Consider the following 14513-nt stretch of genomic DNA (forward strand, 5'->3'; position numbering starts at 1 on the left):
TCAGGAAAGCACGAAAAAGAGCAGCCTTTATGCCGCGTTGTCTGAATTTGGTATCCTCGTAAAACTAATATGGCTGTGTAAACTTACGTTGAACAATATCAAAAGCGTCACGATCGAGAGAGACCTCTCCGAGACGTTTTTCTACCAAACGAGGTTTCAGACAAGGCGACTCCCTGTCGTGTGACTTCTTTAACCTGCTGCTGGAGAAAATAATTCGAGCTACAGAATTAATCGAGCAGGTACAATCTTTTTCAAGAATCTACAGCTGCTGGCGTATGCTGATGATATGGATATCATTTTCCTCAACACCCCCGCCGATAGTTCTGCTTTCTCCACAGGTGCTACTTTGGACTGAGTAGGTAATTGAGAAGTAAAGTCCTCTCCCGACGAACAAAAACCAAACACTACAAGTCACTCATTATTCCCGTCCTGCTATATGGTGAAGAGGCATGGACGATAACAACACCTGATGAGTCGACGTTACGAGTTTTCGAGAGAAAGATTTATGGTCCTTTGCGCGTTGGCCACGGCGAATATCGCATTCGATGGAACGAGGAGCTGTATGAGATATATGACGACATTGACATAGTTCAGCGATTTGAAAGACAGCTACTACGCTGGCTAGTTCATGTCGTGCGAATGGACGGGGGAAGCAGAGGAAGAGGCAGGCCTCCACTGCGTTGGAAAACCAGATGGAGAGGACCTGGCTTAGATGGAATCTCCAATTGGCGTCACGTTGCGAAAAGAAGAAACGATTGGCGCGCTGTTGTTAACTCGGCTATAGTCGCGTAAGCGGTGTCTACGCTATTAAAGAAGAGTATTAATCAAAACAAATATCCATTTTAATTATTCACCTTTTTGAGAGTAATAGCTGAATATAATTGTTTTGATTTTTCGATTAAAATTTTTTACCTGTCTAATTATCTGTCAAATCTACAGTTTCTATATCGGCAACATCAAGGAACTTCAATTGCAAATACGTATACCAAAAACTAGTTTGATTGATCTGAAGTTGAATTGTTTTAATTTCAATTCACATATGCAGGAATAAAATGTATTCGGAAATAACTGCTAATATTCTCTGCTGATAGATTAGTTTAAATGAAATTTTTAAATCTTTTCTAGAAAAAACTCATGGCTGCCAGGTTTTTAATTTAAAAAAGCGTTATCTATTAATAACACTATTTGTTTATTGCAGCATGTGCGGGTGTTACTGGTGCAGTTAGGTCATGTTCCACCGATGCGCTCAATGTGATCCTGCATCAACATCAACTACCAATGGACATTTTTATTCACAAAACAGCAACTATTGCGGCGATAAGAATAAATGATTTGGGTGATTGGAACCAGCAGAACTACGGACATAGTGTAATCTTAAATAAGCTCACTATTAATAAATCAGACTCCCAAAGCTGGATTTCAATAGACACTTCCAGGTGAGGATACCATCTAGAAGAGAATGAAGAAGAGGTTCAATAGGAGAGGAGGATACCATCTCAGTCTATACCGACGGGTCCAAAATGGACTTTGGAGTAGACATGGGGGTATTCTAGGCATATCTCTCTCTATACGTCTACCGAACTCGGCTAGCGTCTTTCAAGCAGAAGTACTGGCATAGAAAAAGCCTGCGAAGTTCTATTAAAAAACCAATTGAATGTACATAAAGCAACTATATCTACGGATAGCCAGGTGGCGCCTTGTCTTCACCCATGACAAATTCCAGCATAGTTCGCAACTGCAAGAGAGCACTACGCTCAATAAAAGACAAGCTCCACCTAGACTTAATCTGGGTTCCCGGCCACAGGAACATTCTTAATAATGAAAAAGCAGACGAGTTGGCAAAGGCAGGAGCTTTCCTCAACGAATAAGAGGTGGAGCTAATACCAAGCCCGCTAAGATCGATCAAAGGAGAGATCAACAGACAATTTCAACAAGTTGCAAATAACAGATGGAAAAAGATTACAAAAAAAAACAATTATGGCCAACATATAACAGGAAAAGATCCAATGACTTATTAACTAGGTCAAGAAAAAGTATTTACAGAGTAACAGCTACCACAACAGGGCACAACATCTGAGGGGCTGCGGAGTAGCAGGGAACAAGGAAACAATCTTCCACTTTCTCTGCGAATGCCCAGCTCTAGCACAGATCCGACACAAAACACTTGGAATCGCGCTCAAGCACCAAACCTTGAATGGATTTCCACTAAAAGCATATCGGAGATTAGTAGTTTCATAGAAACCTCTAAATGGTTTGAGAAAGAAAGTGAAACGTAATAGCAGATGCAGGAGGTTCCACGAATAGTGTATCAAAATGGCACATTAAGTGAGCCCGATAGGGCTGCACTCCTACCTACCTACCTATGTTTACCACATGGAGTTTCGGTTGAAATTGAATGAACACTAATACCCATTACTTTTAATACAATAATTTTTAAACTTCTGTCTAGTTAAAACCTTATTTAATGATGCTGTGTTTTTACGTTTATTAAACTAAAATAATTGACTAATAAGAAACAAATAAAATTGTAAAGGTTCATATCTCCGACTACATCGTACACCTCAATCGCTTTATACCACTCTGTGTACATTTCAAGTAAATAGTTTGCAATCATAAATACTTTCTTAAGCTCTTTCGAGGTTTGTCAAAGGTGTATTTTACCATTGCTGAACTTATAAAGATGTTCCACAATTTGACTCACGTTGATTAATTAAGTAATCTAACATAAGCATTAACCGGAGACACACCAAGAATTTCACAAATAAAAAAAGCTTTTAAAGGGCTAGTCTGAATTTTGTGTTTTTCTTTCTTACCTTTTTAAATTATATCCACAATTTAACGACTAAACAGAAGTATCGAATTTTTTTGGAATTATTTTATTTGTTTTTATAATGTTTGTGCATTTAGATTATGACGGGTATCCGTATGGAGTTCCGTAAATATCATAATTTTAAAAAATATAATTACACCAAATCGCGTTGATTACGAATGCATAATTTTATAAGGTATATCATGAAATAGACACACATTTATACAAATCTTTCCATTATCTATTTTTTTAGGTATATATATGAATGTATTGTTTTTTCATTCACATTGTTAGTACTTGTCAGAAGTGTTCCTTTGATAAAGTTTTTTCAGCCCAATTTATAAGAACAACATCTACAATAATAATACACCCAAATTTAAAAAATATATATATAAGCATACATACACATGGCATAGATATCACTACACAACTCGTTAAACATACATACGAGACATTTAAAACATTTATAGCTTAAATATAATTTAACACATAATATAAATTATTATTTTAGACGCATATTCGAATATTCTTAATTAAACATCACTTCACACAACAAATCCATTAAAACACAGTTTCTTTATATTCTTCCACATAATAACATCTAAAATTAAGCTTTTACGCTGGAATATATGAGTATTTAAACCATAACAAAAGCATCTTTTCCGCAAAACAAATATGGAAACTGGTCAATCATCGTCTGCACAATATCTTCTAAATATGGCCGCAATTGCTCAAAATGGCTCATATCCGTAAAGTCAATAGGAATCAGAGTTGGCCACCAACAAATTGCCAAATTTTTGCTATCCATGCTATTTAGTTTTGAATTCTCGGATACACTATAATAATACAAAAATTGTGAAACATTACCTCCTGCGACTCATTTTCATCGAATAGTTTTATACTTACTGAACAAAGTGCTCGAATATGTACTTCAGGATCATAAAATTCATGGGCGGTAATTTCTGTAACAAAGTCTTCAATAATATCAAACGGCAACTCCGATCCGTTTTTACTTCCACATTAATTTTAGATGAACCAATACCTCGAGAACCTTTTAAATGAAAATTGTAGGTAAACTTGTTAAACTCCACAATGATAGAATATGTCAATACACATTACCTGCAATATCTTCAAGCTCCTTAATAATATCTTTGCTAAATAAAGGAGGTAAACGCTTGGAAAAGAAGTCTTTTAATGCTGTTGCTACGGCATTAACTGGAATATCAAGCACATCAATTACAGTGTGTGGATCTAAAAGATAGAAAAGCACAAAATACGACAACGTTTACAAATGATGTAATTTTAATAACAAGAGCTTTATGTTTTGAAACAATCAAAGTATTGTTGAATACAATTTGGAAACAATCCAGAGTTCTTTCAAGAAAAAATCAAACCATTAGTATATCGGTGGAAGAGTAAATTATCACAAGTGCTCTTTAATTTGAAATGAAAGGTGTGTTTTTAGACATGTGGGTTTTAAGAAGCAACAAGTCGCATATAATTTAACGTTATGACCAAAATTATTAAAATCAAAATCAAAATAATAAGTATTCGAAGCATCAATCGTTCCGGGCTTATCTGCGTAGACAATCGGCTTCACAATGATTGACTCTACCTATAGAGTACAACAAACAGTGACTTTTTGAAAATGTAACGGCGTCTCAATAATGGCTTGGTGATTACCATTACTCCAAATGCACAGTTTTGTTTATTAACGTACCCAGTCAAGGATTAGTGAGCTTCATCGCAGAAAAAAATGCTCTTCGCGAACCGAACCGGTAATTCCGTAATCAATTTGCAACACTTATCTGGAGTAAGACTGTTCATTATGAAATGGAACTAAACTGTATATAAATGAAGTAACAGCTGTCTGAAAAAAGACCAAAGTCTCATTGAAAATCTTACGTCTATAAAAAAACCAACAACTTTATATTAAACAAGTACATTCGGGAATTGTGCAAATTTTCACCCGATCTCAGTCATTCTAAGTACAAATATGTACCGTTATTAGAAAAACACGCTCTCTCAATTTTATTAAAATGACTCAAATATTGGCCGATATATGCGGTATAAAGTCACCCGGAAGTACGTAAATCGTTGTATTAGGTACACGGGGGCTAAGGGTATTAAAGTAATTGCTCTAGGCGAATTTGTTTGTTGTAGCTTTAGCGGTCTAGGAGATATATTATGCTACTGCGATCCCCTGCGCAAAATTACAGTTCTATGTCTTAATTTAGTGCTTAGTTATGGTATTTTATAGCGTTTCATTTAATGGCGTTTGGTGGGCGTGGCAGTGGTCCGATCACGCCCATATTTACACCCGTACAAGTGTCGAAAAAATGTTATGTAACGTATTTAGTTGAAATAAGTCGATTATTTCTTGAGAACCACTTACTATTTCGGGTGTGAAATTAAATGTTTCTGACGCAATTATTTGTGGAGTTATCGTCCGTTTTAGCAATTTTCAACATATCCGGTACTGGGCGTGATTGTCATTTGATTTAACCCATTCTTATAGTATATAAAGAAATGGTCAAATGGTTTCCTTCCAGCAAATTTGGTTTTAATAGCTCTAGTAGCTTGTGAGAAATGCTCATTGAACCTATTAGAGGATAGACCCACACACACTTTTTAAGAATTTTCAGCCACAAATGCTCCTTTCCACTGCGATACGTTGTACCGGTTGATGGTTTTGTATCTTAAGTTGGACCTTTTTGATGACTCTATTTTGCTATATCTATCTGGATTAGTATTAGGTGTTACATAACCGGACACCTCCCATAACCGGACAATTTTCAAATTTTCATGCTAGACTATTCCTCTAACCGGGCATGAAAATATTCCAATGACCGAGGGCACTATTCTGGAAGTATTTCGTTCAAATTATTTTTATTGACCGGGTCTCCGGTTATAAGATTATCGAAGCAAATTAGGCTATAATAAGCAAGAAAAAAGATTAAAATTTTACTTTTAATTTATACTTTAGTGAAAAACTATGAATATTATATGGCTATGATATGGTTTCATTTTCCAAATTTTTCCGTGATTTGAGCCAGTTTGTCTGGCTCGGTTCTTCAAAAATCAAGTAGATTTTTTTTTTGTCCAATCCAGTTTGCGTCATAATTTTATCGAGACTTTTTCCCAATCGCCTAAAAGTTTATGGAGCTTTGGTGTGACTTTTGGAATCAAACTGGGTAGAGTCTTTAAGTACTTGAGTGCCTGCTTTATCGAAAAATCTCTAAATGCACAAATACGCACAAGTCAACGAAAAACTTATCCTCAATGCATTTTTTTTCTTAGGATTCTTAAAATTTCGTTATACATAGTAAAAAGGAAGTACACGTTATTCTAGTATTAAGGTATTTTAATTTTTTTTGTATCAAATATAAAGGCATATGGGCTCAATTCTAGACCTTTTGCTAAAAATAATGAAACAAAATCAAGGATTTCTATGTAAAAAATTATTGACCTTATAGTCACTAAATCCGCTAATCTCTTAGATTAACTCGCCCAATCGCAAATGAAATCGAGTTGAGTTGTAATAGGGTCAGAACATTATGTTGAAAATCCTTAATGCAATCACTCTTTACAAAACTATAGACAACCAAAATCTAGATCTAAACACAACTGCTCTCTTAAAACTCTTATAGAACTGAGTTAAGTTATCAATCATTATAATAATATGTGAAAAGCAATTTTTGTGTTTTGTCCATATTCACCTACCTTCTTCGAATTTTTGGAAAAGCAAGTCAACGTGACCTCGACTTCCGGGTACTCTATATATTCCTTCCGAGTCAAGACCCTCTTTCTCAATAAATTCGACACATCTTATAAGGAATGTTGGGATTTCATCTTTGTCCGAGATTAGTAATTTTCCAAAATGAGATTCAGTATTGTCTGTTAAGCCTTTGCAAGCTTGCTTCAACTTTCGCTTGTGTTTTTTCTCTTGTTCCTTTTCCTTTTCTTGCAATTTACGTAGTCTTGCATTGTCTTCTTTCAACCGACGTTTTTCCGTCTTTTCGAACTCCTTCAGAGATTTCGGATTAATATTAAATTCTGTCAAATTGTCTGTTCCAAACAAATTGATACTTTCAGGAACCATGGAATACTATAAAACAACTTTAATTAAAAAGAAACTACGTAAAAATTAATATATGCTTACATCTGGTGATTTATCGTTCTTTACAAGCTCATTGGTGCAATGTTCGGCCGATTTTTCTATGGAAAAGTTGATATGTGAATCTATGCATAAATAACTAACAAAAATTTGCCTTACTAGCATCTGACACAGCTCGATGATAATGTTGAGGAATCTCTGGTGGGCTTACATAGGAGCCAAAGAGTGGAACCCTTGGTGTTTGTACGGGGATGGCAACTTTCTTTTTCTTGGTTTTCTTGTTGGTCTGAGGTTTTTTATTCATCTTGTAGTATGAGCTATTCTGCTGACGCACTTTACGTTCGGTTGAACTTGCACAGCTATCGGACTCGGTACAGTCTTAAAAAACACATATTTATTAAAAGTTTAAAGGCTCTTTGAAGTCGTAGTACAAACCTTCATTTTCATAAATTTGTTCGTATTCAGCCAATTCCTCTGAATCATCTTCGTCACAATCAAGTTGAGTATGATTAAAATGCTGATATCGTTTTGAGCATTTATCAGCATCAGAAACTGGCAAAAATGTGTCACCTCCAAAATTCATTTTAGCTACTGCTTCACTTACGAGTTGAAAGTTTTTCATATTTAATTTACCGGGTTGCTACAATTCAAAATTATAAGCGTATTAATTATTGCTCTTTTTGAGTATATGTATATAAAAACACTGCGTACCTTTAATGTTTGACTCGGACCTTTTGGACGAATTTTATTTAAATTAGAATCAATGTGACGACGACCAGTTGTATAAGCATGGGTGGAACCACTAAAGTTGTTCCAAATGGAATTTTTGTTTAAATTTCTTCGTGGTTCATTTTTATCCTCCAGCCACTCTGCAAAAGAATAAGTAAATTGATAATATCACAACATTAGAGCTATAATAATCGAGAGAGAGTTTTAAACTATGACAATAATGTAATATTAAAGAAATAATAATTAAGAACAAACTAAGATACTAAGAAATAAAACAGGGTAACTAAATGAAAACATCACAAAAAGTAAAATATAATATAAGAAATGAAATCAAATAAATACCGAAATCATTTGCATATAAATTGTAAGTTTTTATATTTGATTGTTGCTATTTGGAAATCGTATCTGTCAAAACGTTTCAAGTGAAATAGATAAATTTTAGCAAAATACGATATTATACATTATAAAAGAGGCAGTGTTTGCAGTGCGTGATTCAGGCGGAAATCATTTTTTTTATAAATATAGTTTTACAGTCAAAGCATTAGTTGTAAATACTCAAATTTTTTGATAAAATAAAATATGATTGAACATACTCAGTTTGTTTCTCAAGGAGTTCAATTTATGTAGATGCTGTTGTTTTGATCTTATTCTAAAATTTGTGGCATAAAAGGAGCATGTTTTACATTTGCTGCTTGTGCTAATCAAAGACGAATCTTTCAAGAAAGCATTCAAAAAATTCCTCCCTCTAATTAACTCATTATACAGCCATTTTCTTAAGATATGAATAATTTTAAGTATTTTGTAAACTATTTCTAAAAGTCCGCTACTAAAAATATTTGAAATTTGTTTTAGTTTTTATGCCTACATCGATATTTCCAATGATGAAAACCATATTTTACAAATTAAACATATTTTTTTAAATAAAATTTAATGTTTACTGTATTACCTAACAGTGTAATTATATGAATTTCATTCACAAAAATACCTTTTCGACGAATTTGTATGCTATTATATTTGAGTTTACATTAGAAATTCGCTATTTTGTACTTGAAATCAGGATGTTGAAAATAAAAGAAATGAAGTGAATTTGCTTGGCGATCAGTGAACTCGAGTTTTGGGCACGAAATATTAAACTATCTAGCTTATGGACATTTTATTTTATCTCTTACAAGAGTATGTATTTTGTGATATACTCGTTTATATGATTGTGTATGGAGGAAAACTATTTAAACAGTGAAAAACAAAATAGATAAAGGAAAAAATTTTATGAAAAACAGTGAATAAAAACTTTTATAGTTCGCAAAATTATAACAAACGTTACAACAATGTACAATAAAACAAGCTTAAATCAACCTGCTTCATGTGTGGCCAATGAATCCTTTGATCCACTTACATCAGCTGCTTAATGAAGGCATGAAAAAATAATTAAGAGCATTAAATTTGCACAACTTTCAAATAAATAAAATAGATTACATGTTATTTCTTCCAAACTAGACTCGGAAGCCGATACGAATTGACTCTTATATGTACACGTTATGAGTTGATGATCAGGTGGAGCTGGCTCTGGAGGAGTTGTTGGAGGTGGGAAAATCTGAAACCCTTAATAGCAATTTAATAGTTTACTGAGTTTTCTAAATTACTCATTTTGATTGAATATAAACAGTATAAACTAACATATCGATGAACTTAATAAAAAAACTAAAACAAGTAACTTAAATTAACTAACAGAGTATGAGATAAGCATACATATTGAAATTGATTAATTTCCATAAGCAAAGTTAGCCACAAATCACAATATCAGTAATCAGTATGCACCATTATAAGTTTTTGTTTCAACGAAGTTACATTTGGTGGATGGAAATGATTAGCGGATTAAATATAACTATGAAAATCAGAATAAAGTGCCATATTTCTTGTGGTTCAGAAAATATTTTCTTATCAAATTAAAAAAACCGACCGATCATTGGTACGTAGCTCGAAATAGTCCCAGCCAAACTTTGCTTTGTTTCATATATTCTTTTACTTCGATAGTTTTGCGATTTGTGGTGAGCTTTTACTTACAAAATTAATCAAACATATATTCTCAACATCACTTACTTTGGTGATGGTGTTTCGGCTTTTCGTTGTCGTCGTAAATTTCATCTAAAGATATGTCCCTTTCCTCTGTATTCGTAAAAAGAAATATGCAAATCTTATCAATTACGGCAAAACTCAAAAAGTATATTATGTGTACATATTGCTAAAAAAGGTTGTAAATTTTTTTACAGATATAAAATGCGACAGCGAAATTAATGTGAAAATCCATATATGTATATACATATATATGTATCTTTCGAAGAATATTTAACTTCAAAAAAAGAAACGCATACAATTTGAATGTCTCTCTTATGTATATTACTAGGTTTTTAGAATATATTTTCTGTTCCATATTTTATTTTTTAATATTATCAAATATGAATTATAAGTATATTTCGTGATTTGGCTAACCCAGTGTAGCAATGTGGCGACTCACAAGTGAAGTTTGACATTTTTGATACATTTTGACAGTCACTTAAAATATTCATTCCGGTCAAGACATAGAGTTAATTCGCGAACATTTTCGAGCGATTATTTTTTACAATTTTCATCATACCTTATCTCAGCAACAGTGCTTCGATGAACTTAACCACTGTTATTGATGATGTGGTTAATCTAATTGAGGTTGTAGAACACTTCAATATGAATTTCGTGAAGGTCGTCCAAAATCAAGCTTTGTTCCGGACACTGCTGTGCTCAAAACTGATCGTCACATGGTCGATCGTGGGACTGAGACAACTATGGGGTTTAGTGGGATCAACATACATTCAATATTACATGAACATTTAATTGTAGCAATTTTTCTTCACTGGGATCCCACATAACTTTTTGATCGCTCAAAAAAGGCTTGTGCCGATTGGTCGAGAGAAACGTTAAAAAAAACGCGCGCTATCTCGAAACGCTTCTATGACAACGTGAGAAGTGATGAATAATGGATTTATACGTCTGAACCTGAAAGTAAACAGCAGTCGACTGCATTGGTGTTTCAAATGAGCAGAATCCAACAAAATCATTTCGCGCAGGAAGACCTTGAAGCAACCAGTTGCCTGTTTTTATGGAAAAACTTAGAGTACATTTAATCTCTTCACTAATGTAGCCGTTCTAACTGCCATTAAACAGATGATAAAACAGATGTTTTCGCCATTTAAGAATTCACATCGCTTAACATTTATTAAAAGAAAACATTGTTATATAGTATTTTGTTATAAAAGCCGTCTTCTTTTAAATATTTTCCCTATAATGGAAATAATGGACGCATTTTTTTACTTGGGAAATCGATTTTCAGATGAATTTAGGATTACTGTGTTTAATTTGTTTGTTTAAATTTTTCTCTTTGTAATGTCTAAATCAGAAGTGATAATGTAGTAGATTTCCATAGCTGACAAGAGAGATTTATAGAGTATATCAATTTTAAATTACTTCGATGAAGTGGTTTTGAAATATCAGTTTTGTATGGCGAAATCTTGTTAGATTTATAAGATTTGTAGGATAAACTACTCAACAGCCGAAATCGGCATAATATAAGAAGTCAAGGTTTATCCACACCTGAGTAATCGATTAATGCGTTCAGAACGCATATTGTGGTAATATATCAATCAGATTGGAAAAAGTGCTTCGAAAAGTGGTTTCTTTCTAAAGCTTGTAAAAGTGCGAAGATCGTTATGGAGAATATTTTGAAAAAAAGCGATTATCGATGATTAAATTTTGTTGTTGTTCTCTAATGTGTGGTGTTCTGTGTTCTCCAATAGAGAAAAGAGTGTTCGAAAAATAACCTATCTTTATATATAAATCATACAACATGCAGCATTAGTAAGATACATTAATCTTCTTTCAAACGCATGTAAATCGGCCATAAATTTACAGCCACTTCCAATAAAAGAAATGGTGTGAAATTATTCCATTTTTATAAACAGCAAATATGAAATTTTGTGTTAAACTTGAAAAAATAATTCTCTGAGATATATGAATTGATGAATAAAAAAAAACTGGAAATAATAAAAGAGGTCGTCTAGAAGCTAGTAATCGTGCTAAATTGGTGGAAAAATCCGTGAAATTATTGGTATTAATGCGAACTTTACTACGAGAATATTTGCTATAAAAGAAAGAATATTTTCACAATCGTGTTCGAGGAACTGCTCCTATATTAAAACTATGCACAACTCTCTGTTTCCTTACTGATAGTAGTTATCAAAAATGCAATGGGAAGGACGAATGATGAACTTTAATCTAGCACCCAAAGAGCATCTGTTGTCGTTAGCAAAGTTCCTATTATTTTTAAACAATGTGTTTATGTGCAATAGACTAAAATCTAACTGAATTTAAAAGACTATAATGCTTCAAAGATTTTAAGCGAAAAGAGCATTTCCAGGGTTGGTTGATTGTATCGATAGGATTCATATTCGCACCATTTGCTACAATACTTTAATTTAACATTTCTATTTCCACATTTTGGCTTGATTTCTCTTCAAAAATGTTTTCTTTTTATATATATATTTTTTTTCCAAAACCACTATTTAAACTAGTTTATTTAATCATTTACAAATTCTTTTATTTTATTTTTTTTTTTTTAAATAAACTGCACGCAAGTCTACAACTGCTACGAAGTAGTTAACCCAACTGGCATAGGATTGAAAAGCGTAATGTTCATATCGACAATACTAAATTTCAAAACTTCAAATGAATAGCAGTTGAGTTGAAAATCGGAATAGGGGCTTATTTATCTGATAAGTTCAGATACTTACAAGTTTATAACTTCGACCACTTTGAAAAATTAAAACAAATTTTATTTATGTAGGAATAGTTAAAGAATTCTAGTCAAGTGTCAAAGAAGAAGAAGTGTCATTTAAAAAATACCGTGATTATTGCTTTACATGGCAGTGCAGTGTGAAAATATTATTGCGTGTTGGGCACTTAGCAGCTGTCATTCATAATATTTGCAAGAAATTATCTGTCAAGAGGGCTGTTTGAGAAGTCAGTGGTGAATTGTGGAGAGTATATGAGTTTTACGAAAAAATAATATTCGCTAATTCTTCAAGGTTACATTTTCCTAATAGGGCATCTTAGGTTAGATTGAGTCCTAATTCTTCCAAAAAGCACGAAGAGGACCTTCAACTAAAAAAATTAATCCGAAGGTTAATAGTCTTCACGTTTCTAACCTATAAATAAGTACGGAAGACTCAAGTTCGGGTGTAACCGAATTTTCATCCGAAAATTGCATCTTCCAAGAATCTAAGGCGCGGAAATACCTTCAGGTGCATAAGTTTTGTTAGTTTTATGAAGTGTATAGTAAGTAACTCATATATTTGCCGTTATATGCGGTATAAAGTCATCCGGAAGTTCGAACATCTTTTTATGAGGCATACGGGGACTAATGAAAGTATTAACCCGATTAACACACAGATATACCACTATCAATAAATTATTCTCTCTGAATTTCAATTTTAAATCCGACAAATTCACCAATATTTTCGGTAAAAAGTCAACTAGTTATATGTACTGGAGTCAAATATTCAGTACCTATGGCCTTGAAAGATGGAGAAGTTCTAGGAAAATTCTCTGAACGTTTTTCACTTAGGAGCAGCCAGAAACGATTCTTTTTCATATATCTGAAGCAGCTCACGACGTACAGTTTTATACCTGGGTAGTCAGAAAAACATCCGTTTGAAAGAGAGCTAATGTGAAAATCTCTAAGCTAATAGCGAATAACGAAAAAGAAGGGGCTTCAACAGTTCTTTTGGATTTGGACAATTTTTGCCATATGGTGGCATACTCTCAAGGAATTATTGGTGCAAAGTTTTATCCAGTTATATTAAAGCACCTTGATGTGTACACCCGAAAGGAAAGTATCGCATGGAATATAAAATTGTATTCGGATTTCGCCCATTTTCACACTATAACATAATAATGGCACAGGAATGTTATGTATAAAATATGGTTTATATCAGTTAGACGGATATCAGAAAATGTGTTTTCAACTGAAAGTGGGGAGTGCCACGCCCATCCTTAAATTTTTCCCTCGGCTCCATTAAAGTCATATCATATCATATCGAGGATACAAGTTAATGTCTCTAGCATATTTAGTTATTGATTTATCGCCCGTTTAGTAATTTTTAACAGTACCGTTTAAAGGGCGGCAGAAAAGGAGAGTCCGATTACATCGATTTTTTGGATTGTAGATGGGGGTGCTAATGGAATTTTCTGAACAATACGTCTCTTAACCACAATATACCTAATTTCGCACTACTAGTTGACTTTTTGTCACATATATCGGCTAATGTGCAGGTTTAATATAAAGTTTTACCAACATGTATGTAAAAGTATTTCGCGGTTTTGATTCGTACATGTTGCAAGAACATAAAATCATTATCTACTGATTTGGCCTTATCTCAGTTCATCGACCCCTGGATATGTGCTTAAATTTGTTAAACCGGAAGCACCTTTTATTTAGAGGAGTGGTCATTTAAAGTTTAGGATGATTTTTCGTTCAGTAATTTAAATGTCTCTTCAGTAACAATGGTCCTAACTAATCGATTTAGACCAAGATGAAAGCATTGCTTGATAATTGTTAAAAAAATATTAACTACATGGTTTTCTGCTTAATGGGCAATGGGTAAATTAAAACCAGCAAAAATTAAGATTTAATAATACTATCAATGAGTAATGAATGACAAAAATAATTTAGTCTGTTAATGCGAATAATTAAAATATATTTTGGACGAAGGCAAAGCAGCCGTTTCTCTTTGTTTTCTAGTCTGCCTGTAAGTTTGTTTAAATAAATTATAT

General features: G+C 33.2%; 1 protein-coding gene across 1 annotated transcript in view; it reads right to left on the minus strand.

The window, feature by feature from the left end:
• Positions 1–2853: 2853 nt before the first annotated feature.
• Positions 2854–14513, minus strand: part of LOC108970115 (rho GTPase-activating protein 190) — a gene marked incomplete in the record, with an annotated part of 22392 nt that continues 10732 nt past the window's right edge. The window contains 11 exon segments of the mRNA XM_018935267.1: positions 2854–3645; positions 3716–3860; positions 3929–4060; positions 6533–6917; positions 6972–7027; positions 7086–7304; positions 7362–7566; positions 7638–7795; positions 9009–9056; positions 9129–9254; positions 9753–9818. Coding sequence (XP_018790812.1) covers positions 3447–3645; positions 3716–3860; positions 3929–4060; positions 6533–6917; positions 6972–7027; positions 7086–7304; positions 7362–7566; positions 7638–7795; positions 9009–9056; positions 9129–9254; positions 9753–9818 — 1739 coding nt within the window.

This window comes from Bactrocera latifrons, unplaced genomic scaffold, assembly GCF_001853355.1.
Source record: "Bactrocera latifrons isolate USDA-ARS-PBARC rearing strain unplaced genomic scaffold, ASM185335v1 scaffold_281, whole genome shotgun sequence".
In the NCBI taxonomy this organism is placed as follows: domain Eukaryota; kingdom Metazoa; phylum Arthropoda; class Insecta; order Diptera; family Tephritidae; genus Bactrocera; species Bactrocera latifrons.